The sequence below is a fragment of the Rhineura floridana genome, chromosome 4 (assembly GCF_030035675.1).
Source record: "Rhineura floridana isolate rRhiFlo1 chromosome 4, rRhiFlo1.hap2, whole genome shotgun sequence".
NCBI lineage: Eukaryota > Metazoa > Chordata > Lepidosauria > Squamata > Rhineuridae > Rhineura > Rhineura floridana.
The window spans coordinates 196,151,227-196,179,101 of record NC_084483.1 but is presented as its reverse complement, the minus strand read 5'-3'; the positions used below and the strand labels follow the sequence as shown (position 1 = coordinate 196,179,101).

Here is a 27,875-nt window from a genome sequence, read left to right as displayed (position 1 = left end):
TATTGCTTTTTTTCTCTTCACCCACCAATGACTTTGGCAGCCCTGAAACAATACAGATAGTTACCAAAAATATAAGTACTACATGGCTAGTTCCATCTTCCTAAATAATCAGCGCCCAAAAGAGGGCTGGGTGGTGGGACACCCACACCTATCCATGCAGCCGCCAGTAACTTTGAAAGTAAATGCCTTTCACAACAAGAAAAAGATTATGTGAGCAGAATCAACAAACATTACAGATCTGGCTAAGGAGCATCTTGAAATTTTAAAGGACATCATAGTACTGCAAATTAATAACATTATTTATTAAATTTATACCACTCTTCCACCCAGAAGGAACCCAGGGCAGCATGGTCAAATACACACTTGGCCTTGATGCTCACTGTCTTCAGCCTAACATACCTCACAGGGTAGTTGTGAGGGTAAAATCAGGAGGGGGAGATGTGATCTCTCTTTAAAAAAAATCTTCAGTGGCTCCTAGACAAAAACTGGGAAAGAAGTATATATTGCTCTTTTTGTTAGCCTTAATTTAAGCTGAAACATCTTTAAAAATCAGTTTGTTACACCTGTAGAAACCAGAATGGGGCTGCATTTCCATTAAGAGTTGGGGACAGAAAGTTGTGTAATTGGCACTGATCACAGGTCTCAGTCATGCATACCACTGCCCATTGTTTAAGGTTTTAAATTTTAAATTGTTTTACATTTTTAAATTGTGTTTTAAATTGTTTTTAAAAGATGTGTTTTTAAATGTGTATATTTGTATTAATGTTTTTAGTTACTGTAAACCACCCATAGAGCTTCGGCTATGGGGCGGTATATAAGTACAATAAAATAAATAAATAAGGTGGAATGATAAGTGGTTACTGAAACGAAAGTAGAACTTTGAGGGTTGTTAATGTTGTGGGAAGTGTATTTGCTTTTAATTCAGTTAAGTTGTATGAGTGTTAAAAAAGCGATAAGATCAATGACAAATCAAGGTTTATTATTATTAGGGCTAGGTTTTACTATTATTGCTTCAGTTTTTTAATGTTTAATGTATTTGTACGTTTTATTTTGTACGTCGCCCAGAGTGGCTGGACAACCAGCCAGATGGGCGACTAATAAATTTAATAATAAATAAATAAATAAAGATTATTATTATTATAGAAGGTGGCATACAAACATGGTTCTCCTCCTCCTGATTTTACCCTCACAACTACCCTGTGAAGCAGGTTAGACTGAGACAGTGAACTTCATGGCTAAGTGGAGATTTAAATCCTGGTCTTCTACTCCAACACTCTAACCCAGCCTTTCCCAACTAGTGGGCCACCAGATGTTGTTAGACCACAATTCCCATCTTTCCTGACCATTGGCAATGCTGGCTGAGGCTGACGGGAGTTGTGGTCCAACAACAGCTGGAGGCACACTGGTTGGGAAAGGCTGCTCTAACCACTACATTGCATTACAGAAGAACCTTCTTTTTGCTGGGTGGAATGTCTTCTCTGGTTATATCTAGCCAAAGACGTTTGGTTTCAGTTGCCAAGTCTTCCTTTTTAATATGCAAAAGGCACAGTCTTATTTGTTTTTTCTTTTTTGTTGGTCTATTTTAAATGGTCAGACATTTGTTTAAGTGCAGTGTAATAAACTAATCATGCCAATTCTTGGAAAGAGAAGGCCCAGGCTTTGAGTGCTGCAGCTTCACTGCTATGAATAATTTAGAGAGCGCTTGTCCATCTGTGCAATTCTTGGGCACCGTGACCTTTCCTGATTGTTTCCATTGTGCTCTGACCAAGAATTTGGACAGCTTGAAAAAGCTCAGACTGCCAAATAGAATGTGATGAATGCCACTTTTACTCTTCCAGGGCTTACTTGGATAAAGATGTTGCTGTGTCTGAGGAACTTGTCCAGAAATACAGCCATATGGCGCTTGGCCACATCAACAGCACAGTTAAGGAGCTCAGACGCCTCTTCCTAGTGGATGACTTGGTAGATTCGCTAAAGGTAGGACACGTCATTTCTTTTCCCCATTTCTAGAGTATATACTTGTGGATAAAACAATCTGTTAGGGCTAGTAGTAGGGAGAGGGGATCTCATCTAGATTGGCCTGAGGGACCATCTGATAATTGCAAAATGGAAGAAAGACTGTGAAATGGGCAGGGTTGTCATGATATGGTTTTAGAGTAAGAACGGGAATGTGTGGCCTCCCAGATGATGGGATGATGGGAGTTGTAGTTCAGCAACATCTGGAGGGGTGCAGGTTTCCCACCTGTGTTTTAGAGGATCTAACAACTGCTAGGGTTATGTGGGTCCATTTGGGTTTTAGCTGTCTCGTAGCAAAACTAGTGGCAAGCCTTGCCCAGTGGTGATGCTCATTCTTAATTAGGCAGGCATATTTGAAATGGGCTGTTTCAGAGGTAGCTTGCTTCTATGATTGGTCCAGACACAGGAGGTTTTGGGTGCTTCTACCCTAGTATGCAGTTGCCAAGATTCGTTCATACTTTTATGGGGCATCCCCACGATGCCATCATCTGGCATTTTTGCTGTGGTCCTTCCATCATTTCTCAGACATAGGAAATCTGTCTTCTTTCAAAAGAATGGATGAATAGTGTAATGCCAACACATGGAGGTACTTTTAGCACAGCCTTCCCCTACCTGGTGCTCCCCAGATGTTCTGGATTACAACACTCATCATCATCATTATTCTCCCCCCTCTAGTTGGGGATAATGCTTTAGAGATACTTTTCTCTTTTTAAAAGGGTGAGTTTTTAACATGGGCATGATGCATCATAGTTAGCACACATTCATTATGACATTTGTATTGGATACCATTTTATCACTGCATTTTTAGTTTTAATTGATTGTTGCTAAAACACTTTTTTTCTATATTAATGATGCATAGCACCATAATGCTATAGGGTTGTATTCAACATAACTCTAAGTCAAACATTCCATCAGTGCAAGGAGTTTTCCTTGCATAACATAACATTCTCCCCCTCTTCACTCTCTGCTTTCTCCTAAATTTGTTCTGGGGGTTCCTCAACCCTCCAGAGCAGATTTGGGGATGGGGTGGTGGGGAGTGCCATTGCATTAGTTGAAGTCATTCCGCTAGTGCAAGGATTTAGTTGAATGTCACTCATAATGCTGGTTTTTAATGTTTTCTTTTTTAAAATAACATTATAGCCTTATGGTGCTTGCCCATCTATAGCACCACAATACAAAAATTGACATGATAGCACTATAGAGCAGTATGGTGACTGCACAAAAGAGCAGCGTTCGTTCATCTATATTGAAATGAGCCCTTACTGGTGCAAATACTTTTTCATATGTTTTACTGTTGACATTTAGTTTAAGTAAACCTTTTCTTAGTTTGGCATAAGGCTTTGATTCACCTGAAGCGTGTAGCAAAAATAAGTAAATAAATCCTCTGGTATGAAAAATTACTTTTGACTGCCAGTAAAGTCCTCATGTTCAGCTGTAGTCCTGTAGACTACAGCTGAACGTCAAAAAGACTAAAGTAATGACAACAGAAGATTTATGTAACTTTAAAGTTTACAATGAGGACATTGAACTTGTCAAGGATTATCAATACCTCGGCACAGTCATTAACCAAAATGGAGACAATAGTCAGGAAATCAGAAGAAGGCTAGGACTGGGGGGGGCAGCTGTGAGAGAACTAGAAAAGGTCCTCAAATGCAAAGATGTATCACTGAACACCAAAGTCAGGATCATTCAGGCCATGGTATTCCCAATCTCTGTGTATGGATGTGAAAGTTGGACAGTGAAAAAGGCGGATAAGATAAAAATCAACTCATTTGAAATGTGGTGTTGGAGGAGAGCTTTGCGCATACCATGGATAGCGAAAAAGACCAATAATTGGGTGTTAGAACAAATTAAACCAGAACTGTCACTAGAAGCTATAATGATGAAACTGAGGTTATCATACTTCGGAAACATAATGAGAAGACAGGATTCACTAGAAAAGACAATAATGCTTGGGAAAACAGCAGGGAGTAGAAAAAGAGGAAGGCCAAAGAAGAGATGGATTCATTCCATAAAGGAAGCCACAGACCTGATCTTACAAGATGTGAACAGGGTGGTTCACGACAGATGCTCTTGGAGGTCGCTGATTCATAGGGTCGCCATAAGTCATAATCGACTTGAAGGCACATAACAACAACAACAAAAAGTCCTCATTCTTCCCCTGAACTAGGTCTCTTATCCAGTGCCTTTCTAGGATTTCTCATTTTGCTTGAATGCTTCAAAAGACTTATATAACCATATAGGTTTAAGTGCTTTGGAAACAGAAGATTGCTTGGTTTTTTTTAACATCTTAAACCTTGGTCAGTGCTAGGCTAGAGTAATTTATATGAAAGGCTGTGGATTTTTATATATATATATATATAATATATATATATCCCGTCCTTCCTCCCAGCAGGAGCCCAGGGCGGCAAACAAAAACACTAAAAACACTTTAAAACATCATAAAAACAGGCCTTAAATACATTAAAACAAAACAACTTTAAACACATTTTTTTAAAAAGCTTTAAAAACATGGGGTGGTATACAAAGCTATGGGGTGGTATACAAATGCAATTAATCAATCAATAAAAAGGGTTAAAAACATACTGTTTAGAAAGAAAAAAAAGTTTTTTTAAAAAAACATTAAAAAGCAATTCCAGCACAGATGCAAACTGGGATAGGTCTCTACTTAAAAGGCTTGTTGAAACAGGAAAGTCTTCAACAGGCGCTGAAAGGATAACAGAGATGGTGCCTGCCTAATATTTAAGGGGAGGGAATTCCACAGAGTAGGTGCCACCACACTAAAGATTTAGCATCCTTAACATTTAACGACTTCATCATATATACTCAGGCCAGCTGCAAGCTATTTTTTTTTAAAAAAAAACTTTTTTTTAAAGTTAGGAATAAATGCTTCTATGAGAGTCTATAACAGCCATGAAGGGGATCAGCTGTCTCCTTATCAGAAAGCCCAAGTTACTGCATGACCCTGCTTAATGATTGACTGAAGGCTATCTGTTTTGCTCTGTTTACTTTGTGTGATTGAAGTTACTAACTGGTGACTTTGGGGCGTTGAGATTTCACATCCCAATTGCTGATGTTGTCTTAGTAAGGAACAAGTCAGCATCTTGCTCAGCTGAAGACTTTCCCCCAACATTCAGCACTGTAAGGTGAGATTCAAGTAACCTGATCCGAAAATATAAAAGGAAATTCCTGGAGGAGGAACTCAAAATTAGTTGGAATAAAGGATTTTTTTAGTAGAACTGTGTAGCTCTCTCAGTTCCCGCCATTGTTTGAGGCTTAAGAACATCAGAAGAGCCCTGCTGTATAAGATCAAAGCTCTGTTTAGTCCAGCATCCTGCACCCACAGTGGCCAACTGGATGCTTCTAGGATGTCCACCAGCAGGGCTTGAAGACAACAGTTTGTCCTCCAATGTCTGATATTCATGGGTATTTTTCCTCTGAAAAGTCTTATCATGCTATTATATGTTAGACATTTATTCATTAATTTGACTCATCCCTCTTTAAAGCCACTGACCATCACTGTATCTCGTAGCAGTATATTTAAAAAAAACTCTGTTATTTCCGTCTTGAATCTCTGCTTTGCCATCCATTTTCATGTGATGCTGAGCTTTAACACAGTGAGAAGGCAAACTGTCTGTGTGCAACAGATTGTGCTGGTTGCCTGTTCTGCACCTTTTCCCATACCCCTTTCCAGTGGGGAACCAGAACTGCATGCAGTATTCCACCACAAATGCATTATTACAGGGGTGATTTATTTTTCATTTTCTTTCCTAATAATCCCTAACAAGGGATTTGCCTCTTTCATTGCTGCTGTGCATGAGAGTTGAGCAACCCACCATTAATATATATTTTTTTCCTGGTTAGTCAGTTCCAGTTCAGACCCTTCCCGTTTAGACCTTATCAGTGAAGGTGTGAAGTAGGTATGTTTTGGCACACCGAGGATTGGGGAGGGGGGAATCCCAGCTTCACACATATCTCATTACAGTTGTGTGCATAATAGAACGTCATCTGCCATTTTGTCACTTATTCACCCAGTTTGGAGAGGGGAACAGGAGAAGCTGCTTTATACTGAATCAGAATATTGGTCCATCTAGCTCAGTATTGTCTACAGTGATTGGCAGTAGCTCTCCAGGTTTTCAGAATGGGGCCTGTCCAAGTCCTACCTGGAGACTCTTGGGATTGATCCTGAGGCCTTTTTGCATGCAAACCATGGAGACCCATGCTGTACTACTGAGCCACAGTGCTTCCCTTTCCGGCCCATCCTTGTCGCTGTCTAATTGGCTTCTCACATTCCTCAATTCCACATTCCGCTTGCATTGGCTGCTTGTACGTTTCTGAGCGTGATTCAAGGTGCTGGTGTTAACCTATAAAGCCTTACATGGCTTAGGACCACAATATCTGATGGAACGCCTCTCCCGACACGAACCCACCCGTACACTATGCTCAACATCCAAGGCCATTCTCCGGGTGCCTACTCCAAGGGAAGCTGGGAGTCTGGCACCAAGGGAGATGGCCTTCTCAGTGGTGGCCCCCAAGTTATGGAATGATTTCCCTGATGAGGTGTACCTGGCACCAACACTGTTATCTTTTTAGTGCCATATCAAGACTGTCCTCTTCTCCCAGGCATTTTAGCATGTGGTTTTAAATTGCTTTTTAAAAATGTGTTTTTAAATTTGTATATTTGTTTTTAATGTTTTTAATTGTTGTAAACCGCCCAGAGAGCTTAGGCTATGGGGTGGTATACAAATGCAATTAATCAATCAATCAATCAATCAATTCAGTGCCATGCACAAAATGTCAACATCTCACTGCTCACCCCTGATTCCAGATCAGTGGCAGTCAGCGTCAGATGTTATTGGCCTACAGCTCCTGTCATCTCTGGCCATTGGCCATGCTGCTTCGGGCTGATGGGAGTTGGCGTCCAACAACATCTAGATGGCACCAAGTTGATGACGGCTGCTCTGGAATCTTTTTGAGGTCAGGTGTGTGGTGTTTTCATTTTAGAAGGTGGGGAAGAGATTCAATAGTCTGCTGTGTGTTGGGATTTTTGATGATTTTTGGATTAATTTTCTGTGTGGTTTGTAATCTATTTGTCAACACTGTCTTCTGTAACTTAACCTGGGAAATGCCTGCAGTCAGTAGTTGTTGTTTATTAGATTTATATCTTGCCCTTTATCCCAGGAAGAGCCCATATAAAATACAAAGGCAGGGTATAGAAACTGCCTAATTCCTGTGCTTAGGAAACTCAAAAGGCCTAGGAGATGTCAGTCTCATTAACTGGAGGACTTGTCAACAGCTGCTCAAGAACCTTTGCCGGAGGGTGGCAGATCAAAGGGGCTCCCAGCGATACTGTGATGTCTGCCAGAGTTGGCATAGCAACCAGCCCTGGTTCTCTGTCATTTGAGGAGCAGGAGGTCAAGCAGGGAGTTTACTGAAAAGGATTTGGTCACACTCTGATTTTTATCAGGATCTGCTATAAGTCCACACAAAACAAGTGAGGTGTGTCTTACTCCATAAAGATATGAAATGCATTTAAGAGCACAAGAAGAGCCCTGTGGGTTCAGGGCAGGGGCCCATCCAGCATCCTGGTCTCACAGTGGCCAACCACATGCCCATGGGAAGCCCACAAGCAGGACTGGAGTGCAAGAGCACTCTCCCCTCCTGTAGTTTCCAGCAACTGGTATTCAGAAGCATGCTGCCTCTGTCCCTACATGGAGAGCATAGCCATCATGGCGAGTAGCCATGTGTGTGTGTAAAAAGCATCCAGAGTGGAACAGAGACTTAGAATTTTTATACACAAGGTCTCTGGGTGTCTTTCTAATTAGTTATTTACCGTATAGTGTAGAGCAGCCTTTCCCAACCAGTGTGCCTCCAGATGTTGTTGGACTACAACTCCCATCAGCCTCAGCCAGCATTGCCAATGGCTGAGGCTGATGGGAGTTGTGGTCCAACAACATCTGGAGGCACACCAGTTGGGAAAGGCTGGTGTAGAGTGTTGGACTAGGATCTGGGAGACCAGGGTTTATTCATTTATTTATTTAAAATATTTCTATCCCACCCTTCTACCCTACAATAGGGCACTCAGGGCAGCTACAATAAAAACGCACACATATAATAAAATACACAATAAAACATAAAACATTACAGTAAATTAAAATGTATAAAATACATAAAATGCATTATGCATGCACATACAAACATGTATATATGTGCATACGCATATAAGAAAGTGAGAATAAAAGAACTTAAAAGATAAAAAACTTGAAACAGTGTCAGGCTGACCTGTCAGTCCCAACCAAAGGCTCTCCGGAACAAAATAGTTTTTACAAGTTTCCGGAAGACCATCAGGGAGGGAGCAAAGCGGGCTTCTTGGGGCAGGGAATCCCAAAGTCTGGGAGCCACAATTGAAAAGGCTCTCTCCCACGTGCCTGTCAATCTAACTTCTTTCATTCCAGGCACGTAGAGGAGACCAGAGGCAGATGATCTTAAATCCAGGCTAGGAACATACGGACGTAAGTGGTCCCTTAAGCATACTGGTCCAAGGCCATTTAGGGCTTTAAAGGTCAAAACCAGCACTTTGAATTGGGGTCGGAAACAAATTGAGAGCCAGTGGAGTCGATAAAGTACAGGCTCAGATCTCACTTACCCGTGAAGCCCAGTGGGTGCCCTCGGACCAGTAACTCTCGCAGCCTAACCTGCCTCACTCGTGAAGGTTTGCAGAGCATCTTCTTTGCATGCAAAAGGTCCTAGATTCAGTCCCCGTTAGGTAGGGCTGGAAGAGACCCTGGTGTGAAACCCTGGAAAGCTGCTGCCACTCAATGACGACTATACTTTATTGACACTGTATAAGGCAGCTTCCTACGTTCTACCTTACAGGGGGATTAAGAAGATGAAATGGAAATGGACCGTGTATGCTGCTTTGAGCTCCTTGGAGGAAAGGGCAGGGTAGAAATGTTATAAAATAAAAATCCTGCCGAGTAGACGATGTCTATTCTTTTGTTCAGAGGGGCAGGCCTGTTAGATTCTCTGGCACATGGAGGCTGGAGTGTTGCCTCTTTGCTGCTTGATCTTTGCCTTGTGCCTTCCGAGAAGTTCCTTTTAATGAAGGCTACCTAAGAGTGTTTTGTGGTGCCTGAGAGGCTAACAGATTTGTTGTGGGCATCATCTGTTCTGAGCCAGAGCTGCATCAAACGAAGCAGACTCTAGTCATCAGACGTTAGTTTGTTTATAAGGTTGCTTACTTGACCTTCACCATAGAGATCCCAGGGCAGGTTACAGCAAAACAATCATACAAATAAAAACAAATAAAAGTAAAACAGTTCACATGCAATTATAAAACAAGTAAAACAATTCCACACAAAAGTGGCACGCTGTAGATTAACAAAAATTTATGACCCAGACAGTTTAGTGTGTGTACTCTCTTCAGCATCTTCAAATTGTGTTAAGAGGTCAGCTTTTCAGTTGGCTTTTGAATTTATTATTTCTGTTGCTAAATACTGTGGGAGCCACTTAAGGCGTGATCTACGGATCATATATTGGTTTAATGCCATTATTAATCCAGAGAGGATTGAGATGCTGTTGGTGGGTGGTTCCCTCTGACCAGCTGATGGGGCCACACTCCCTCTGAAGGAGTGGGCTTCCAGTTTGGGTGTTCTCCTGGATCCATTGCTGTTACTTGAGGCATAGGTGGCCTCAGTGGTGAAGAATGCCTTTTATCAGGCTGCGGCCCTGTCTGGACAGGGATAACCTGGCTACAGTAATCTATGCTGTGGCAACCTCGAGGATGGATTGTTGCAGTGCGCTTTATGTGGAACTGCCTTTGAAAGCTGAACAGAAGCTTCAGTTAGTGCAGAACACAGGTGCCTGATCCTTGACAGGTTCAAGTTAAACAGATCATAGAAAACCAATCCTAGTTACACTGGCTGCCTGCATGCTTCCAAACCCAGGTCAAAGTGCTGCTTCCTTCGACCTATAAAGTTCTTTACGGCTCATGGACCCAAATAGCTTTTGGAATGGCTCTCCCGATGTGAACCTGCCGGGACCCTTAGATCTTCTTCTGAGGCCCCTCTTCAGGTCCCCCCTCTGAGGGAGGCTTGGAGTGTGGTGACAAGGGAGAGGGCCTTTTCAGCTGTGGCTCCCCATTTGTGGAAGATGCTTCCCAGTGAGGTCCTCTTAGCACCTTCCTTGACATCTTTTTGGAGGCAGGTAGAGACTTACCTTTTTCCCCAGGTAGTTGATAGACAGAGATGATGATGTCTGTCACTAGTGTGTTGCCAACGCTTCCTGTGGCTGCATGGGGGTGTTTTTGTTTTATGGTATAGCATGATATATTTGTTTTTGCTTGGAGACCTTCAGGTAACAAGCAACTAAAAAATAATAATATAATAATTTATTAAATTTATATCCCACCCTTCCTCCCGAATAGAACCCAGTGTGACGGGGTGGGGAACCTCAGTCCCATGGGCCAGATGCAGCCCTCCAGGCCTTTCTGTCTGGCCCATGGTCTTGCTTCACATCAGAATGTGTCCATGAACTCAGAAAATGCCTCTGGCTTGTCTGGATTGAGTTATTGGATAAGGCTTACCTGTGAGTAAGAGTCCCTACATTTTGTTCTGTTTCACTGCAAGCAGAATCAGGCGGTGGGGGAGGGAGGGCTTATGTCTGACATTGCCTGAGCTTTGTTCAGTGCTTGCAAGGGCCCCATACAACTGTGGGATTGAGCTTCTGCCTTTCTCCTGTGCTACGCTTGCCAGATCCAAGTATATGGTTCAGTAATCTCCTCTTAGAATATCAGATAATTGACAGGGTGGGATGTATAGTAACCGAACATGGAAACTCCTTCTTAGGTGATAATTCTGTCTGATAAGGATGTTCAGTCAGTATGGAATTCTCAGAATGGATTAGAAACTTTCACAGTTTCTGGTCAGAATGCAAACCTGTTTCAGAAATGGCTTGCTAAATGACTAATTAGCCTTGGCTTCTTCAAGTGTGGAACTTATACCCAGGTCTCTTTCCAGACCTTGTGTTCATGTCTAAAGCATGAGCATATTTGACTGGGGGGGGGGATTGCTGAGCAAAAGCTTTTGAATCACATTCCCTAGGCAAAGCTTTCTTCTGATGGTGCAGATTTCCTCCTGTCCTCCACATAGGACAATGACCCTCTGGTGACCTTTTTTGTTGTAAGTACAGCCGTACCTATTGAGTCAGGGTGGGGGAACCTCTGGTCTTCAAAGCTGCTGTTTGAATGCAGCTCCCATCAGACCCAGCGAGTGTGCAATGGTCAGAGATGATGGGATGTGCAGTCCAGCAACATCTCGAGGACCACAGGTTAACCACCCCTGGCTTAGGTATTCAGCAGGAACTCTGCTCTAGGTGCCCCTGCCAGTTGAAGAGCAAGGGGGACATTAAATGGAGATGGGGCCCTTGGGTTGCTGACGCTGTGCCACTGATCCCAGGGATTTCCACTTAATATTGTCAACATTTTAGGTGCCAAGTGAACACTGTTTTGTTCTCCTTGGGCTTTGCATAAACTCTTGCTAAGTTGCTGTTTTTACTGCTGCATTTCTTTAAAAACATACATGGCTGAATGTTTTAATTTTTTTATTAACTCTGTTCACAGTTACATTTTAAAAGCTTTCAAGCCATTTCAAAAGCTATCTGTTAAAAAAAACAACCCGCACACCCCAGGTCATAAAGAATTTAAATATGTGATTGTGCAAATGTGCTCTCAGTCATTTTTGATCTGAGAGACCTTTCTCTTACTGAATGTCTTGCCCTCAGATTAGCAATGGGAAGCAGCTGTACAGGGACACCCCCCTCCAAAATACATACTGGTGATTCAGCACTTCCATCAGTTTACCCCTGGCCTTCCTTCTTACTTGGCAAATAGGCTTAGATCCTCTGGGATCCTCTGGGAGCTAGTAGGGTTCTGTTTCCTGCTCTTACAAATCTTGGGACACGATGATCTTGCTCTCTTGCTTCTGGTGTGACAATTAGCATCGTAAAGTAACTAGAAGGTGATTCTCTCCCACCTTCTGCTTGTCAATTTCCTATGGTTACTGTTTCTGATTTGCAATTAACCTGTTGCTTAGGGAAGGTAAACACTTTGCCTCGAGTGACAAGAATCGTCCCTGTTCCCTTTTCAGATCTCAGAGAGCAATTGGCTTCTTGACGTTAGATGAAAGAGGCCGTAGACCACATGCTCCCCACGTTGAGTCCCTGGTATCTTGGGTTACAAGTAGGGTTGCCAGGTTCAGGGCCTGAGACTGATCCTGTATTTTTAGGAGAAGAGAAAGTCAGCCAAGTGCAGGTGTTCTTGCAACACTGTAGTGGGAAAAACCACAAGGTGGAATTCTTCCTTCCCCCTGCACAACTTTGAAAGATCCAAAGACCTCTTGGAGGCTGGGCCTGGCAACCAAGAGGTCTTCTGTATCTTTAAAAGTTGTGCATGGGGGAGGGAGAATTCCACCTTGTAGTATTTCTCATTACAGAGTTGCAAGAACACCTGCACTTGGCTGACTTTCTCTTCTCCTAAAGATACAGGATCAGTCTCAGGCCCTGAACCTGGCAACCCTAGTTACAAGGGTGTCAGTTGGCAGGACTGAGACCCAAGAAGCTGCCTTATACAGAGGCAGACCATTAGTTGATGTAGCTCAGTATTGTCATCACTGACACGCAGCAGCTCTCCTAAGGTTTCAGGGAGTGGATGCTACCCAGCCCTACTTGGATATGCCGGGGAATGAACCTGAGATGTTCTGCATGCAAAGCATGCCTTCTACCACTGAGCTGTGGCTCCACCACCACCACCTGCCTAAGTTCATGGGCAGCCCTTGGGCTTAAATGTACTGTTGGTCTGACTTGGCTTTTGCATATATCAACAGCCCTGCACTCAGCCTCTATAAAGGTTTTGCAGAGCAGCTTTTCTTCTTTCTAGGAACCTGTGACACACACACACACCCCCGCTGTTGTTGGACAACTTGTTGGGCTCCTACAGGGAGGAAGGGCAGGATATAAATTAAAATAAAGTAAATAAGTAACTCCCATCAGCTCCAGCCACCCTGACCAATAGTCGGGGATAGCGGGAGGTGTTGTCCAACAGCATCTGGAGGGCCACAGATTGGGCAGCCCTGCTTAACACAAACTTTGTCCCACCCTGCCATTACCACTAAGCCAAGGCAGTACTAATAACTGGTGCCATCTAATTCCTATACAGTAGGGCCCTACTCATATGGCAGGTTAGGTTCCAGACCCCCACCGAAAAGCAAAAACCGCCGAAAAGCAGATCAGCTGTAGCGCATAGGGGTCTGGAATCTAACGCGCCAATCAAGCCGGAGGAGGAGAAGATCAGCTGTAGCTCTCTACAGCTGATCTTCCCCTCCTCCGGCAAGATCAGCTGGAGAGCGGGGAGCTCCAGCCCCCCCTCCAGCTGATCGCCCCGCTGGCACCGTATTAGTGGAACGCTGAAAAGTGGAGTGCCGAGAAGCGGGGCCCTACTGTAATCTGGGAGCAAAAGGTTATGAACCTTGGAACCTGGGAAAAGGAATGCAAGGAAGCAGGCTGCAGTGAGCCCTGTTTTTCTGGGGAGGGGGCAAAACTGAGGGGAAGAGAACTGTGTGTGGCTTGGAGTGACTTGGGTTAGTGTGGGTGCAGTTCCCTGCACTTTAAATTTTGTCACAGCACAGCAAACTTACTACGTAGGTTTTGACCTACGTAATATATACCAGCATCTCTTGCTCCTTGGAGGGTATCTGCTAATGAAACATTCCCTGCATGGTATTGATGTAGTAATAACACCTCACCTTTGACTACAGGAAAGTAGCATGGCCACTGATACCGAATCTGACTGTCTCACTGCTTGTACTTAAACTTCTTTTGGGGTGGAAATGGCCACATGAACTGCAGGGAAATGGAGCAGATGTGAATTCCTGGATCTGCAGGAGGCAAGGGCCTCCTGCAGATACTATCTTATCAGGAGATCCATTCCACACAACATAGGAAGCGGACCTTTAGTGTTGTGGCACCAACACTTTGGAATTCCCTCTTCTTAAATATTAGGCAGGCACAATCTCTGTTATCTTTTCAGCACCTATTGAAGACCTTCCTCTTTCAATAAGCCTTTTAAATAGAGACATTATTTCAATCTGCATCTATGCTGGAATTGCTTTTTAAGATGTTTATAAAGTTGTTTTTTAAAGATGTTTTAAGGTGTTTTAGTGTGTTTTAAAGTATTTGTTTTTAAGATGTTTTAAAGTGCTTTTAGTGTTTTTGTTTGCCTCCTTCTGGGAGGAATGGCGGGATATAAATTTAATAAATAAACAACTCCTATGAGACTTTTGTCATGTTTGGCTTGGCCTGAATACTGACCAGGGGACCTTGAAGCTCAAGTCTGTGGATCCCATTACAAGTCCTTTTGGCTATAATTATCTCTGACATACGAAGGCTGGAGTGTTGCCTCTTTGCTGCGTATCTTTACATTTTGCCTTCTGAGAAGTTCCTTCTCATAAAGGCTACCTAAGAGTTGGAAAAAAAAATACAGTTACCATGGGGATGTTGCTGCAAATGATGTTCCCATGGCAAGTTTCACATGTGCAACACTTTAGAATGACTTAGTGTGCTGGAAGATCCCATCATGTAGGCAGTCAGTATGCCCCCACCCCTCCAGTAACGATCAGGAATGTGGATTTGGAGCATGGAGACTTTGCATTTCTCCTGCCACTAATGGTGATTGTAAGACACGCTCAAGCTCTATCGAGGTGCTCCATGTTCTGCATTCCTACTTCGGTTTCTCTTTTTCTTTCAGTTTGCCGTGTTGATGTGGGTGTTCACCTATGTTGGTGCCTTGTTCAATGGTCTGACGTTGCTGATATTGGGTAAGTTAGTACCTTTTTTATGATTCACTAAATAATATCCAAAACGTTCCTGAGAAAGAATGGGGTTTTTTTTATATCTTCATTATGAAGCCAGCATAATGTAGAAGAAATCAGGAAAAAGCAACAAGAGTTGCAAAAGACTTCTCAATTTTGTGGGGGAAGTTCTAGAAATAGATTGTGTTAATCTTTGGGGTACAGAGATGAAGGCACACAAGGGCGATGGAGAAAATGCAAGTTTTGTTGCTTAATCATAGTTACTGATTTTGCATGCCAATGGTAGGAGCAATTGTCAGAATTCTTACAAGACAAGGCAGGGGAAGGGCCATAGCTCAATGGTAGAGCATCCTCTTCAGATGCAGGTCACAGGTTCAGTCCCCAGAATCTCCAGGTAGAGCTGGACAAGTTTTCATGCCTGTGCTTCTGGAGAGGTGCAGCCAGTCAGTGTAGACAATATTGAACTATGGTCTGATTTAGGTGATGGTTGTCTACATGGGTGTCTTATTGGCCTATGCCCTCTTCAGTTCAAGATTGCAGGCCCAGTCACTGTTAGTGGACATTGCTTGCTGGATCCACAGAATGCAGAGTCTTGCTGCCTGTTGCAGGTGTTATTTGCAGCAGCCAGATACTTTGTTTTAACCTGGATTCACACATCTTACTTGGCACACAGTTCATGTAAATGAATAACTAAATCTTGTAGCATCTCTGCGTATTTCTACACTTAAAATCTTTTTGTGTGTTTCCTCCCTAGCTCTGATTTCACTCTTCAGTATTCCTGTTATTTATGAAAAACACCAGGTGAGTGTACAGGTGTGGCATACCCATTCTGTCAAAAATGAGATGATTCATTGGGACAGGAAGAAAGAATTGTGTACAAAAAAGACTGAGAGCGCTCTGCAAAACATAATCCCAGCTCTCCTGCTGTTGATCTGCTTTGCTGCTGCTGCTCAGCAGGGGTTATGTAAGTCTCAACGGTGTCCCTCTTAAGCTGACTTGGCAGGCTTTCCTGGTTGGGAAACTACTCTGGAGCCAGTCAACTCCAAATGACCTGCTTCAGAGAAAGGCAGAGAGCTAGATTGGAGTTGGGCAAGACGAAGCTTTCAGAGAATAGGCTAGAAAAAAAGCGCTCTTCCAAGTAAACAGAAAGTGGCTTTTCCCCCACATATGTAGACATATTCCTCCTAGATGGTCTTCAGCAGTGACTTCAAATATATATTGTGCTTATATCCTTCCTTTTTGCCTGATGGGGCTAGAAGGCAGCTTGTCATAAATCTAAAGCCATCCTTTACAAGACACTGAAGTAATTTTTTAAAATCTAAAACATCATTATAGTACGTTGAAAAAGAAAACCTTCCATGGTTCTGAAATAGATGTAGCAACATTTATGGGAAACAAAATTTACTCCCAAGGCCTGGTGGAAGAGGAGTCAATGGTAAAAAAACTCTCTGTCCCTGACTCTGGTGTTTTTATATAACTGGGTAGTGTTGAGCATATAGAAAGTGTTTATATGTGGCAATTTTTGTGCTATTGAAATTGTAAATCATTCTTTGCTCTTGCTTGCCAGGTTCAAATTGACCATTACCTGGGACTTGTGAACAAGAATTTCAAAGATGCAGCTGCAAAGTGAGTGTACTGAATTTTGAAAATAATGTTAAAGTGATTGATACCTTTAATACTATTTTAGTGATTGTTTGTGTGTGGTGTTACGTGCCTCCAAGTCGACTACGACTTATGGCAACCCTATGAATCAGTGAGTGTGTGTGTATATATACCAGGAAAACCTGTTTCTTTCCAATGCAGTTAAAGTAGAAAATGAACTAGTCAATTCTGAGAGAAATTAATTTGATTAATCACAGGTTTGGTTTAGAATATGCCAGATAATGTGGTTGATGGGCCAATTTCGTGATAAAACAATTTAAAGATTGGGGGTGCAAGTATCACGACTGGGCCTTGGAACCTGGGATCATTGTCACCTGCCACCTGTTTGTCAAAGTACCTTATGGTGAGGAGGGCATCCTACCAGGATGGTTGTATAACATGTGAATGCACTCTCAGCAGTTGAAGGACATGAATTACAATGGGATTGACACCTTGGGCTGCCCGCTGCTTTAGGTCTTGGAGAATTATTCCTCTCACACTGATTCTGGGCTATCCCTACTATTAGGCAGAGTGAGGCAGTTACTTCAGTTAGTTGATGCTGGCGGAGGGGGCATCCTTGACCATTCTTCCTAGGCTCCCTGGCTGTTCCCCTCTGGTAGAGGACAGAGCTACATGTGCCACACAGACTGCTATGTCCTCTGAACTATCTTGCTGCCCTGTTCCCAGTATTGAAATAAACTTCAGTTGCAAGTCCAGTTGCTTCTGTAAATGTAACTGGTGTGTGTGTGTGATGTCTTTTATTGTGTGTCAGACAGAAAAATGTCTTGGGTGAGCCCTACATAAGGTGTGCCCAGATATCACAGGAATCATCAGGAGGATTCAAGTGGGGTTTGCGCAGGATTCAAGTGGGGTTTGCGCACTGTCCTTTCACATTTCCAGTGTTCTAGCTGAAGCAGTGACTCTTACTTCTCTCTAGAGATTAACGTGAGCTGGATGCACATGTTAAACTTGTGCTTTAAGCCTACCTATTGACATCAGGCAGACACCTTCACTGTACTCTTCTTAACACCTGCTAAAAACATTTTTGTTCAGGGCAAGCCTGTCCAGACTTGTCAAAGTTGACATGTATGTTAGTCTTGTTTTTTAGCTTAACTGTTGATTTTAATTAGATTTTGATTTTCTTAATACTTGTTTTTAACTTTGCCCTTTATTGATAGTTTTAATGTTTTTTTTTCCTATTTCTGGTAAACTGCTTAGAGGTTTTATTTACAAACAAATGGTATTCATCAAAATTTATATAAATAAAGTGTGCATGTCTCCCCCTGGGAAGTGCATAAAGATGCTGTACTAACCCTTGCCCCTTTCTGTGCTGCTTGTAACTTTCAAAAGTACCCTCTGTGGATGGTTTATTGCTGTAATTGAGGTTAGGAAGAAACAGTTTCTCAGTGAAAACTAAAATCAACTAGAGCCTCTGTCTGTCTGTCTTCCTTCTTTTTCTGTCCCCCTCCCATGGTCAGCACACGCAGCTTCACTGTCTTTCTTCTGTCACCCCCAGTCTGTTTGCTCTGCAGGCACTTTATTATTATTTATTATTATTATTTATTAAATTTATATACCGCCCGACTAGCGATAGCTCTCTGGGCGGTGAACATAAAATAGTATAAAAATACAATGAATAACAAAATAATATTAAAATACAATCAACAATACAATAAACATTATTAAAATTAGATCAATGTAACTTAAAATGCTTCAGAGAATAGGAAGGTTTTGACCTGGCGCCGGAAGGAAAGCAGAGTCGGCGCCAGGCGTACTTCCTCAGGGAGACTGTTCCATAGTTCGGGGGCCACCACTGAGAAGGCCCTAGATCTTGTCATCACCCTCCGGGCCTCCCTGTGAGTTGGAACCCGGAGGAGGGCCTTCGTAGCAGAACGTAGTGCACGGGCCGGTTCATATCGGAAGAGGCGTTCCGCAAGGTATCGTGGTCCCGCACCGTATAAGGCTTTATAGGTTAATACCAACACTTTGAATCTAGCCCGGAAACATATTGGCAACCAGTGCAAGCTGGCCAGAACAGGTGTTATATGCTCGGACCGCTTGGTCCTTGTCAGCAATCTGGCCGCCGCATTTTGCACTAGTTGTAGCTTCCGAACTGTCTTCAAAGGTAGCCCTACGTAAAGCGCATTACAGTAATCCAAACTTTCCTGCAGTTTGTCTGCTTGTGCCTCTAGACTGGACTGCTTAGGATCATCGTTGGGGGATTGGAGGGCATTAGGGAAGATAGGAGGTGTTAACATTTAAAATGTTTTTTTTTCTACAGGATCCAAGCTAAAATCCCTGGGTTGAAGCGCAAAGCTGAATGAAAAAACCTGAAGCAACTTTTATTAAAATAGTTCATCTTTTAAGTGGGGAGGGGGAGGCATATTCATTTGGATTATGTGGGGGAGGGTCAGGGAATAGCAAAACCTTGACATTGCAGTGCAATTTCAGAGATCTTTATTTTTTAGCAATGCAGTGTTTTTTTTGGGGGGGGGAATAACCTGTTCTTGACTGCCATGTGTGTTCATCGTAAGTATTGTAAGCTGCTATGTATGGATTTAAACATAATCCTCTTTGCTTCTCCCATGTGCAGCACTGGTTAACATAACAGATTGGAGAACTGTACATTTTATGCTTCGGCCAAGGTAGTCTTGCTGCATTTGAAGGGAGCCGAATGAAAGGAGAACACTTCAGTTTAGCACTGTCTCTGGTCTGTGTAGATTGATTGCAGATTTTCTAAAAATGAGATGTTTAGAAGAATATGCCATTAAAGCAAGCTTGAAAAGCCTTGCCCCTTTGGTATCGAGTGTAGCTGTATTGTGCTTTTTAATTTTACTGTTTTATCAATTGCCAATATATAAATTATATATATATATATATATATATATATATATATATAGTGTTTCACAGCAGCTTAGGATGTTCAGCTCCTCCACAGTGCTTGAAAGATCAGAGAATGGAACTGTTTTTTAGCTCTATGGTATGTAAGCATAAATCTTCAGAAGACACTAGCATATATTAAATAAAGAAAAACCCACCTCTCTGCACATTTCTGCCATTCCCTTCATTGCACAAACCTCCTATAGTCTTTTTTGAGTAAATAAGTTTACAGTCTCTCAAAGCTCTGAATCTGTGGAAGGAATTTCTGAAGGTGTGATTCCCAAGATCCTTGCAGGCAGAGCAAGGAATACCTGGCATGCTTGTTCTCCAATGTGCTTGGAATCCTCGGCATATGCACATGGATCAGTGGGTTACGCCGTGATGCTGCAAATGTCGTTTGGAAATTTCAAACATTGTTAATGCAAGAAATTACAAATGAAAAATGTATACACTTGCGGTTTAAGCTGTATTAAACTAAGTCTGTGGAATGCATTGTGAAATGTAAAAACAAAACAATTTGAGTATCAATAAAGCGTATAGACTTAAATGGTTATGTGTGTCTAGGAAGTTTGTGTTGTGTGTTGTATGAGTACAGGTAATGGCACAATACATGTGCATGTTCAATGTATGGATTATCTCCACTGAAAAGTGTTATGAGTTGACATCTGGTGGAAATAGTTACAGTAGGGCCCCACTCATACGGCGGGTTACGTTCCGGACCCCTGCTGTAAAGAATGGCACGCGATGCCGGAAAACCGCCGGAAAAGCAGAACAAGCACCATATGAGTGGGGCTTTAGTCTAATTGCGTCTAATTGAGACCACTGTATTAGCGAATTGCTGTAAAGCTAAGCGCCGTAAAGTGGGGCCCTACTGTATATCCGTGGTGGATGATTCACACATGTAAGCTGATACTTGATGCTCCAATTAACAAGTGACGAGTACACATTAGGTTCTGTTCAATTTTCAAATGGCAAAATCTTACAACATTAAAGAGTAATATCTAGTTGTTAAATCTACAGTTACCTGCCATAGGTTCCTTAAATAAGGAGTGGTAACTTGGGAGGTTCCCCAAAGCCATACCTTGAAGATTGCTACTTAATGGAGATGGTTAAGAGTCTGCTGTGACTCTCTGTGATACGTATTTGCTATTTGATTAGTTATTCAATGTGGGGAGTTACCCCAAGGTGACAACATTAAGCAACATTTCTCCCAATTATCTAGGGTCGCTTTTCCCCTTGATGCTTTGATTTCAGCCTTTCAAACTGGAAGCTGCAAGTAATGGAGAACACATATATTCCTCCCTGGTAGAAAAAGTGTGTCATGATGACCTGTACCCCATCTTTACTATACATTTAAAGAAATATTATACCACTTTAACAAATGGGACTGAGGGGAAATGATGAGGGGAGACTCGGTTTGTCATCAGGGGAGGCTATTTCCACCTGCCTTGCCCTACCCTCCAGCCCTGGAAGCCTTCAACCGCAGCTTCTTTCAGAAGACTTTCTGGCCCTTTGGGTTGAGCTATGGGGGATGGAAGAGATTTTTGTATCTGCTTGGGGGTTAGTTTTGGCTTTGTTGTTGAGCTTTATGCTCATTTATGCTTTGATGTATCTATATATATTTCTTAATGTAGTGATTATACTTTTTATGTGTTGTGCTATTGCATTTGGACTATTTGTGTGAACCGCTTTGAGCACATGTGTATTTGTGGAATATGCGGTATATAAATAAATTTATTATTAATAGTAATACTGAATCTAATACACACAATCTTCATCGTGTCTTGGTGAATACTTTAAAGGTGTTTCATTCTGAAACTGGTGGCAGCTTTATACCATAAAGGTATCCCTTGAAGGAAAAGTTTTGCCTTACATACAGTCTAGCAATAAATATAACAGTGGTTTGGGGTATCCAGAATCACACAGAGATAAGGTCAGGATACTATGAAGAGCCCAGACTGTGAGTGGAAATATTGCACATATTTGTTTTAATGTTTTTGATTGCTGTAAACCGCCCAGAGGGCTTTGGCTATGGGGCGGTATACAAGTGCAATAAATAAATAAAAGTTGGGAGGTGTTGAATAGCTGCTGTGCATGTGTAAAGGGTAGATTTTTACAGTGTATAGAGGCAGACATCTCCCTCATCTGCTGCAGGAAGGCAGGGACAGAGGGGCAGAGACATCACAATGGTCTAGCCTGCTTTAGTTTTAATGTTGGCACCCAGCCTGGGTTTATTTAAAAACACTAGCCAATGTGGGTCCCCTATGGCTGCTGCTGGACTACAGCTCCCATCATCCCTGACCATTGTGCATTCTAGGTGAAGCTGATGGCAGTTGGATGCCAGCAACATCCAGAGGGAATCGTGTTGTTTTACATGTGACAAAAAAAGCAGCTACTTCTACACTTAAAACATGTCTCAGGAAAAATGAATGTGAACTAGCTGTTGGCTTTTAGATGTTCTCTTTTGGGAACTTTTGACAGATGGGTCTTTGCTAGGTGGGATCAGTACTGCAAGGAGGGGGAGACGAGACATGTTTTCTGGTGTTCTGGCCGCTCCCAATGAAAATCTGACACTCAGCTGTTTTCAAATCATAAATCTTTTACTGGATCATTTGAAAAATAAACTCATGCAGTACTATTTTAATTTACATTATAATACAGCATCAGGTCTGAGCCTAATGTACCTAAAATCAAACCATATAAACCATATAAACAAATACAATTTTCTTCCTGACACACACACACGCAAACACACTATTGCTCTTAAATATTTTTGCACAATTTCACCACATAGCAATTCATCCTGTTACGTTTTTTAAAATTTAAGATACAATCAATATAAAAAGGCCAACATGACAACATAGGCAAACAAGGTGACCACCTAACATCATCGGCTTGATATGATTACATTGTCTAATACAGGAAGGCTTCCTTACGAAGAAGAGTATGGGAATAAGACTGCATAGGGACATGTGTGTCTGAAATTATAGAGGTGTGTAAGGCATTAATATAGTCCATTGATTAAATTACTCTCAACAAATAGTCTACTGAGGTTTACTGAAGCACTTTTGTGTGTTATACATTGATTTCCTTTTCTATCCCTCTGGAGAATTCTTTTTGTTTCTATTGAACCTGAAGGCAGTTATTTACCCTTGTGGTTTTCCTCAAGCAAAGCACTTTCTGGAACAAAGAGCTGCACTTTTGAATTGTGCTCTCCATCAGTCTTATGCAGGAAGGCATCACTTTTGCAGAGTATTGCTTGCAACAGAGGATGCAGTGGCTGCTGGTAATCTCTGGTTCCTCTGTGATTAGGCTAGAAGGAGCCCTTTCCCTTGCGTGGTCAGTTAACCAGTACAGTCAGCTTGACGCTCAACAGGTCTTCAACATAGGCCCTCCAGTACGTTGGGGCAAAGGATCTTTCCATTTCATACCCATTATGGTCTTTAAGTACAAGAAATGGAACCTGTGAACTTCTAAGTATAAATTGCATGTTTCATGGTTGTTCCTCCCCCAGAAGAATCTAATGGGAGCAAAGTTGCACAGCTTCTTGGTCTCCTGCCACCAGGGAGCCACCTCCCAGTCTGCCACATCTTTGAAACCACTCACAAAGGAAGAGGAAGATTTCTTTCCCTTGGAGAAATTCAAAGCATTGCCTTTGCTGGCCCTGACCAAGCAATGCAGCAGGAAAATATTCTGCAAATGAGAGTGGGCAGAAAAGATGGTGGGACACTTTCCTCACTCATTCTCCCCTTGTCCTAAATCAGGTAGGGGAACCTGGGGTCTTCCAGGGGTTAATGGACTCCAACTCCCATCAACCCCAGCCAGCAAGCATGGCCAATGGCCAGGGATAATGTAATTCATCAACACATGGAGGGCCACATGTTCCCCACTTCTACTCTAAAGATGGATTTCAACTTATTGTTGATTCACTGACAGTTTTGATTAGTAACTATAATACTTGCCTTGCACTGCACCCCAATATTGTTAAAATAACCAGTTAAAACTTTTAACTTTTGTTAGAACAACTAGTTGAGAGTCAACTAAAAAAATCAAGACAAATGAAAAAGCAAAATCATCATCATAATCTTCATGAGTGGGTTATATATCAAGGGGAAAAATGTCTTTGTCAGCCCTCATCTAGTTGGGAAAGTTGTAGCACCATGGTTCGAAAGCAGGCTCTGGCAGGCAACCTGCACTACTGGCAAAGCTTTCAAAAGGCACTTCATAGAAAAGTGGCAAATGTACTTTTCTTAAAACCCTAAGAATTTGGGTGAGGGGGAATGATAATTTGGTAAGTGTAAAACCAACCAAGGCTGAAAGATTTCCTCACTCGGAATGCACCCCTTGTCAAGTAAGTTTTTGAAATGGGCGGTGTTTAAACTTGTTTGCTTTGTGAAAACATTAATTCTTTTAATCATCTTCAAATTGCAGCTATTGAGGCTTTAGTTTCCACAATAAGCTAGGCTTTGCAGATTTTTACACTTAATTTTTAGCAAGAGAGGTCTAGCGCAAACTGAGCCGTGCATCCCTTAGGCCACAGAGCCAATCACTTAATTTTTGCTTTTTTTTCAATGGCTGCATGCCTGGGGGCTCACTGTGGCATCCAACATAACTGCATGTCAGGTTTCACCAACATATGAATCTATGCAATGTTTGTAACACAGCCACCTGCTGAGGTCTTGGGAGGCATCCATGTTTGGCACTCACATGGCGATGGTAAAGCAAGAGTGGCACTGGAGAGAACTGACCATCAAAGGCATTGCCATACAAATACACTAGGAAGGAAAAAACATTAATTATTATTTATGTATACAAGTGTGGCTGAAATCAGTGTTGTAGAACTCTCACTGTCAACTTGGATCTGCCCTCCAGCTTCCATATTCACTGTGTTCTAATATTCTCCCACCCAGCAACACATCCTATATATTAAAACTGAAGATGTACAGGCCTTAATTCCTCAGATGCTTCCTCCCAAAGCTAGCATTGGTCTGACTGGGCGATCAGTACAGTCTGACTAAGGTCTGTGCAAAAGGCATCAGCTCCATGCCAGACTTCTGCAGCTGTTGAGTGAATCAAACCTCTCCCAGATTCCTTCCAATGACACAGGTCAGGCAGTTGAACATTACTTGGAGCAGTAAGATAAGCCAGAGATGTGAAGGTCTTAAAACATTATTAGTGGGAGTTAATTTTTTACTGGTTCAATACAGTATTTCTAATGCAGAAGGTTTCTTATAATCATTGCTCTTCACATTCTTGCAAGAACCCAGGCATGTTGCCATTTGGCAGATGGTATTGATACTGACGAGTGACCTGGGTTCACAGTCCCAATTCTGCCCACGTGCAGTATTCTATCTGGGCTGTCTAATGTCTCAAGTACGCAACTTGCCATGTGATTTGCTCCCTTGATATGCTTATTGTAACTGAGTTGTAGTTTAAGCGTTGCCAGCATTTCCTGTAGCTGTAGGAACTGTGCATTCATTTATTGCCCCTTTTAAAAAGGGGCCTGCTCTACCACTCCCATTTCCAGCACCTATTCTTATTTTCCTGCTTGCATGAGGAGACGGCAGTAGTACGCCTGTTCTCCTCTTCCCCACTAAGAGTGAAGGCAAGGGAGGGTACAAATGCAGACTGAATAGGCCCCAAAGCAAAGGTGGGGAACCTGTTTCAAGCCAAGGGTCTCATCTCTTCCGGGCCACTTTCTGAGGGCAGCATGCCAGTGAAGAGACAGGCCAGAGCCAGAAGTGGGCAGAGCCATGATTGCAAACTTTTACCGTTGTACAGGAGGCTAGTTCCTACACACACCCTTCTCTAATCTTCTCTCCGGACAATCAAGAAGCATGATCAGAATTCAAGGTCACGTGTGATGCCAGGCAGCCTTGCACCCTCCTTGAGCTTTTCTGCCTGGCTGGAATGTGTCCTTGAATTCTGATGAGGGGCTTGGCTGTGGAAGGGGCATGGCCTAGGGAAAATCCCAAGGGCCAAACATGTTGTGTAAATTTGTATAGATATTAGCAGAGATTGTCAATGGTCTGAGATGCTGTGCGCCAGTGTGTGCGTTTACCTAAGAAAGTAGGCTTTTGAGATCACTGAGACTTAAGATTTAGTAAAATAAGAAAGCTACTTTATTTATAGAAATACATAGTAGATAGGAAAGGCATACCTAGTTCTAACCAACTAAGTTGGAGGCGCAACACCCAGATGTGGGAGCTGCCCTCATGGCTTAGGAGAGAGACAGCAGAGACAAAGGTGTCTCCTCTCGGACAGTCAAAGAAGAGGGGAAAGGGCGGAAGGAGGAGGGGCAGATAAGCTTCCCTAAGCATATCAGTCTAAGGACAGAAGGAAGTCGGTCAGAGCATCACAGGTAAAGGTAGGCAAGCCTAGGCATCTGGAGGACCCTAACTCTATCTCCCTTCTGGAACATAAAGCCTGACCACTGTTGTCCATGCACTGGTAACCTCCAGGCTGGATTACTGTAATGTGCTCTATGTGGGGCTGCCCTTGAGGTTGGTCTGGAAGCTGCAACTGGTTCAAAATGCGGCAGCGAGACTCCTCACTGGGGCAGGGTATCGCCAACATGCCACCCCGCTGCTCAAAGAATTGCACTGGCTGCCCATTTGCTACCAGGCTAAGTTCAAGGTTCTAGTTTTGGTGTACAAAGCCCTATACAGCTGGGGACCAGGATATCTGAAAGATCATCTTACCCCTTATATACCCAGTCGATCACTGCGCTCTGCAGGTGAGGGTCTCCTGCAGATACCAACTTATCAGGAGGTTCGTTCTGCACAACATACGAAATGGACCTTTAGTGTGGCGGCAGCTATCCTGTGGAATTCCCTCCCCTTAAATATTAGGCAGGCGCCATCTCTGCTATCTTTTCAGCACCTTTTGAAGACTTTCCTCTTTCAACAAGCCTTTTAAGTTGAGACCTATCCCAGTCTGCGTCTGTGTTGGAATTGCATTTAATATGTTTTTTAAGAAAATAAAAACGTTTTTTAACCCTTTTTAAAAAATATTTTTTAAGCTTTTGATGTTTTTAAAGTTGTTTTGGTGTATTATAAGGTCTGTTTTTATGATGTTTTTATGTTTTTAGCGCTTTTGTTTGCCGCCCTGGGCTCCTACTGGGAGGAAGGGTGGGATAAAAATCAAATAATAAATAAATAAACAAACAAACAAACAAAAGAACAAAACAGGAGGTGCTCTTCCCCCACTTCCAACAAAACAGGCCTGGAGGGCCACCCGTGGGCCCGGGGTTCCCTCATCTGGTGCATTAAAGAAGGGGAATGAATCTTTTTACAGAAAGCTGCCTGTTACTGAGTCAGATCCCTAAATTCATCCACACAGTAGAAGCAGGGGGCCTCAGGGCTGGGAGCCGAACGTAGCCCTCTGCATCTCATTATCTGGCCCTCAAAGCGATCTCCACCCAAGTGTTTTTGCTGATATGGAATGTGGCCTTGACCTCTAATCATGCCCCGTGCTTGCGTGGATGGAGGCGAGAGAAGGGTACGTGAAGGTGTGTAGAAACAAGAAACAACTACAACAGTGAAATTGGCATTTGTTGCCCTGTCCCCACCCAATTACGTGCTCCAGCAAAGGTCTACAGGGAGTCTGTGGGTCTTTTCACCACCATGTCCTACAGCAGCTTGTAGGAGTCGGCTGTTCATATTTGCTTTTTGTATTTGGTTTTTATTCTGTCTTCTCCACCTCAAGGGCTCCAAGCACTATTTTTGCCTCGCAAAAGCCCTGTGAAGTAGGCTAGGTTGAGTGGGAACCACCCAGTGGACTGAATCTGAACGTTGCCTTTCTCACACTGAAACCCAAAGCTTCTCACCATAATAGCACACAGCTCACACAATGCAAAACCTTTACCTGCAGTCATCCCCTCCAGTGCTGATAACGTACTTGTCATCATGAGAGAAGCGTATGTTGGTGACATGTGCAGAATGGCCAAAGTAACGCTTGTGTTTGGCCTGTTGGGAACAGAGAAGAGATTTTTGACAATAAGGACAATCTTGCTCCATCTACAACAGCCGCTACATTTATCACAGGCACATGGGCACCTCTGAGAACCCACAGAATGGTCGCACATACTAGGGATGAGGGAGAAATTCAATTTGGCTCACATTTAAAGGTAAACCTACATAACTGACAATTTTCAAAACAGCACATGAAATAAGACAGCCATCCTGTAGAATTCACCACTTCTCTGAAATTTGCAATGCAGTTTTCCAGCCAAGTAATGTGTACAAAAATGCATATATTAGGGTACAGTGTGTTTATAAGTGCATATAAATAAACAAACAAACATTAGGGGAAATTGCTTTGCAAAAATGTGTATATTAGGCAAAACTGCATACAAAAAGGTGGTTGTTAAGAGAAATAAAACAGTGATGAATTTTCAGAAGGACTTTTCAAAATATTGTCAGATCCATCCCTCACGAGTGGATATATACAGGAATAAATCAGAGAGAGAAAGTT

The 27,875-nt window shown here is 42.6% G+C and overlaps 2 protein-coding genes across 12 annotated transcripts in view; one reads left to right on the top strand and one right to left on the bottom strand.

Moving 5' to 3' along the window:
- The window catches only part of RTN4 (reticulon 4), an 86,696-nt gene extending 66,749 nt beyond the window's left edge, over positions 1-19,947 (top strand). For all 5 annotated transcript variants that reach the window (XM_061625734.1, XM_061625735.1, XM_061625736.1 and 2 more), the window contains 5 exons: positions 1,839-1,977; positions 14,816-14,885; positions 15,634-15,680; positions 16,447-16,505; positions 18,802-19,947. In XM_061625734.1, the coding sequence (XP_061481718.1) occupies positions 1,839-1,977; positions 14,816-14,885; positions 15,634-15,680; positions 16,447-16,505; positions 18,802-18,844 (358 nt within the window). In that variant the 3' untranslated portion in view covers positions 18,845-19,947. The remainder of the gene's footprint in view (positions 1-1,838; positions 1,978-14,815; positions 14,886-15,633; positions 15,681-16,446; positions 16,506-18,801) is intronic.
- A 2,079-nt stretch (positions 19,948-22,026) lies between these two features.
- EML6 (EMAP like 6) overlaps positions 22,027-27,875 on the bottom strand; it is a 227,115-nt gene continuing 221,266 nt past the window's right edge. For 6 of the 7 annotated variants that reach the window (XM_061625728.1, XM_061625726.1, XM_061625731.1 and 3 more), the window contains 2 exons: positions 27,267-27,367; positions 26,101-26,178 (listed from right to left, as the gene is read on the bottom strand). In XM_061625728.1, coding sequence (XP_061481712.1) covers positions 26,121-26,178; positions 27,267-27,367 — 159 coding nt within the window. In that variant the 3' untranslated portion in view covers positions 26,101-26,120. Of the gene's footprint in view, positions 24,176-26,100; positions 26,179-27,266; positions 27,368-27,875 lie in introns of those variants that run through there. The other variant, XM_061625730.1, reaches the window with a different exon arrangement.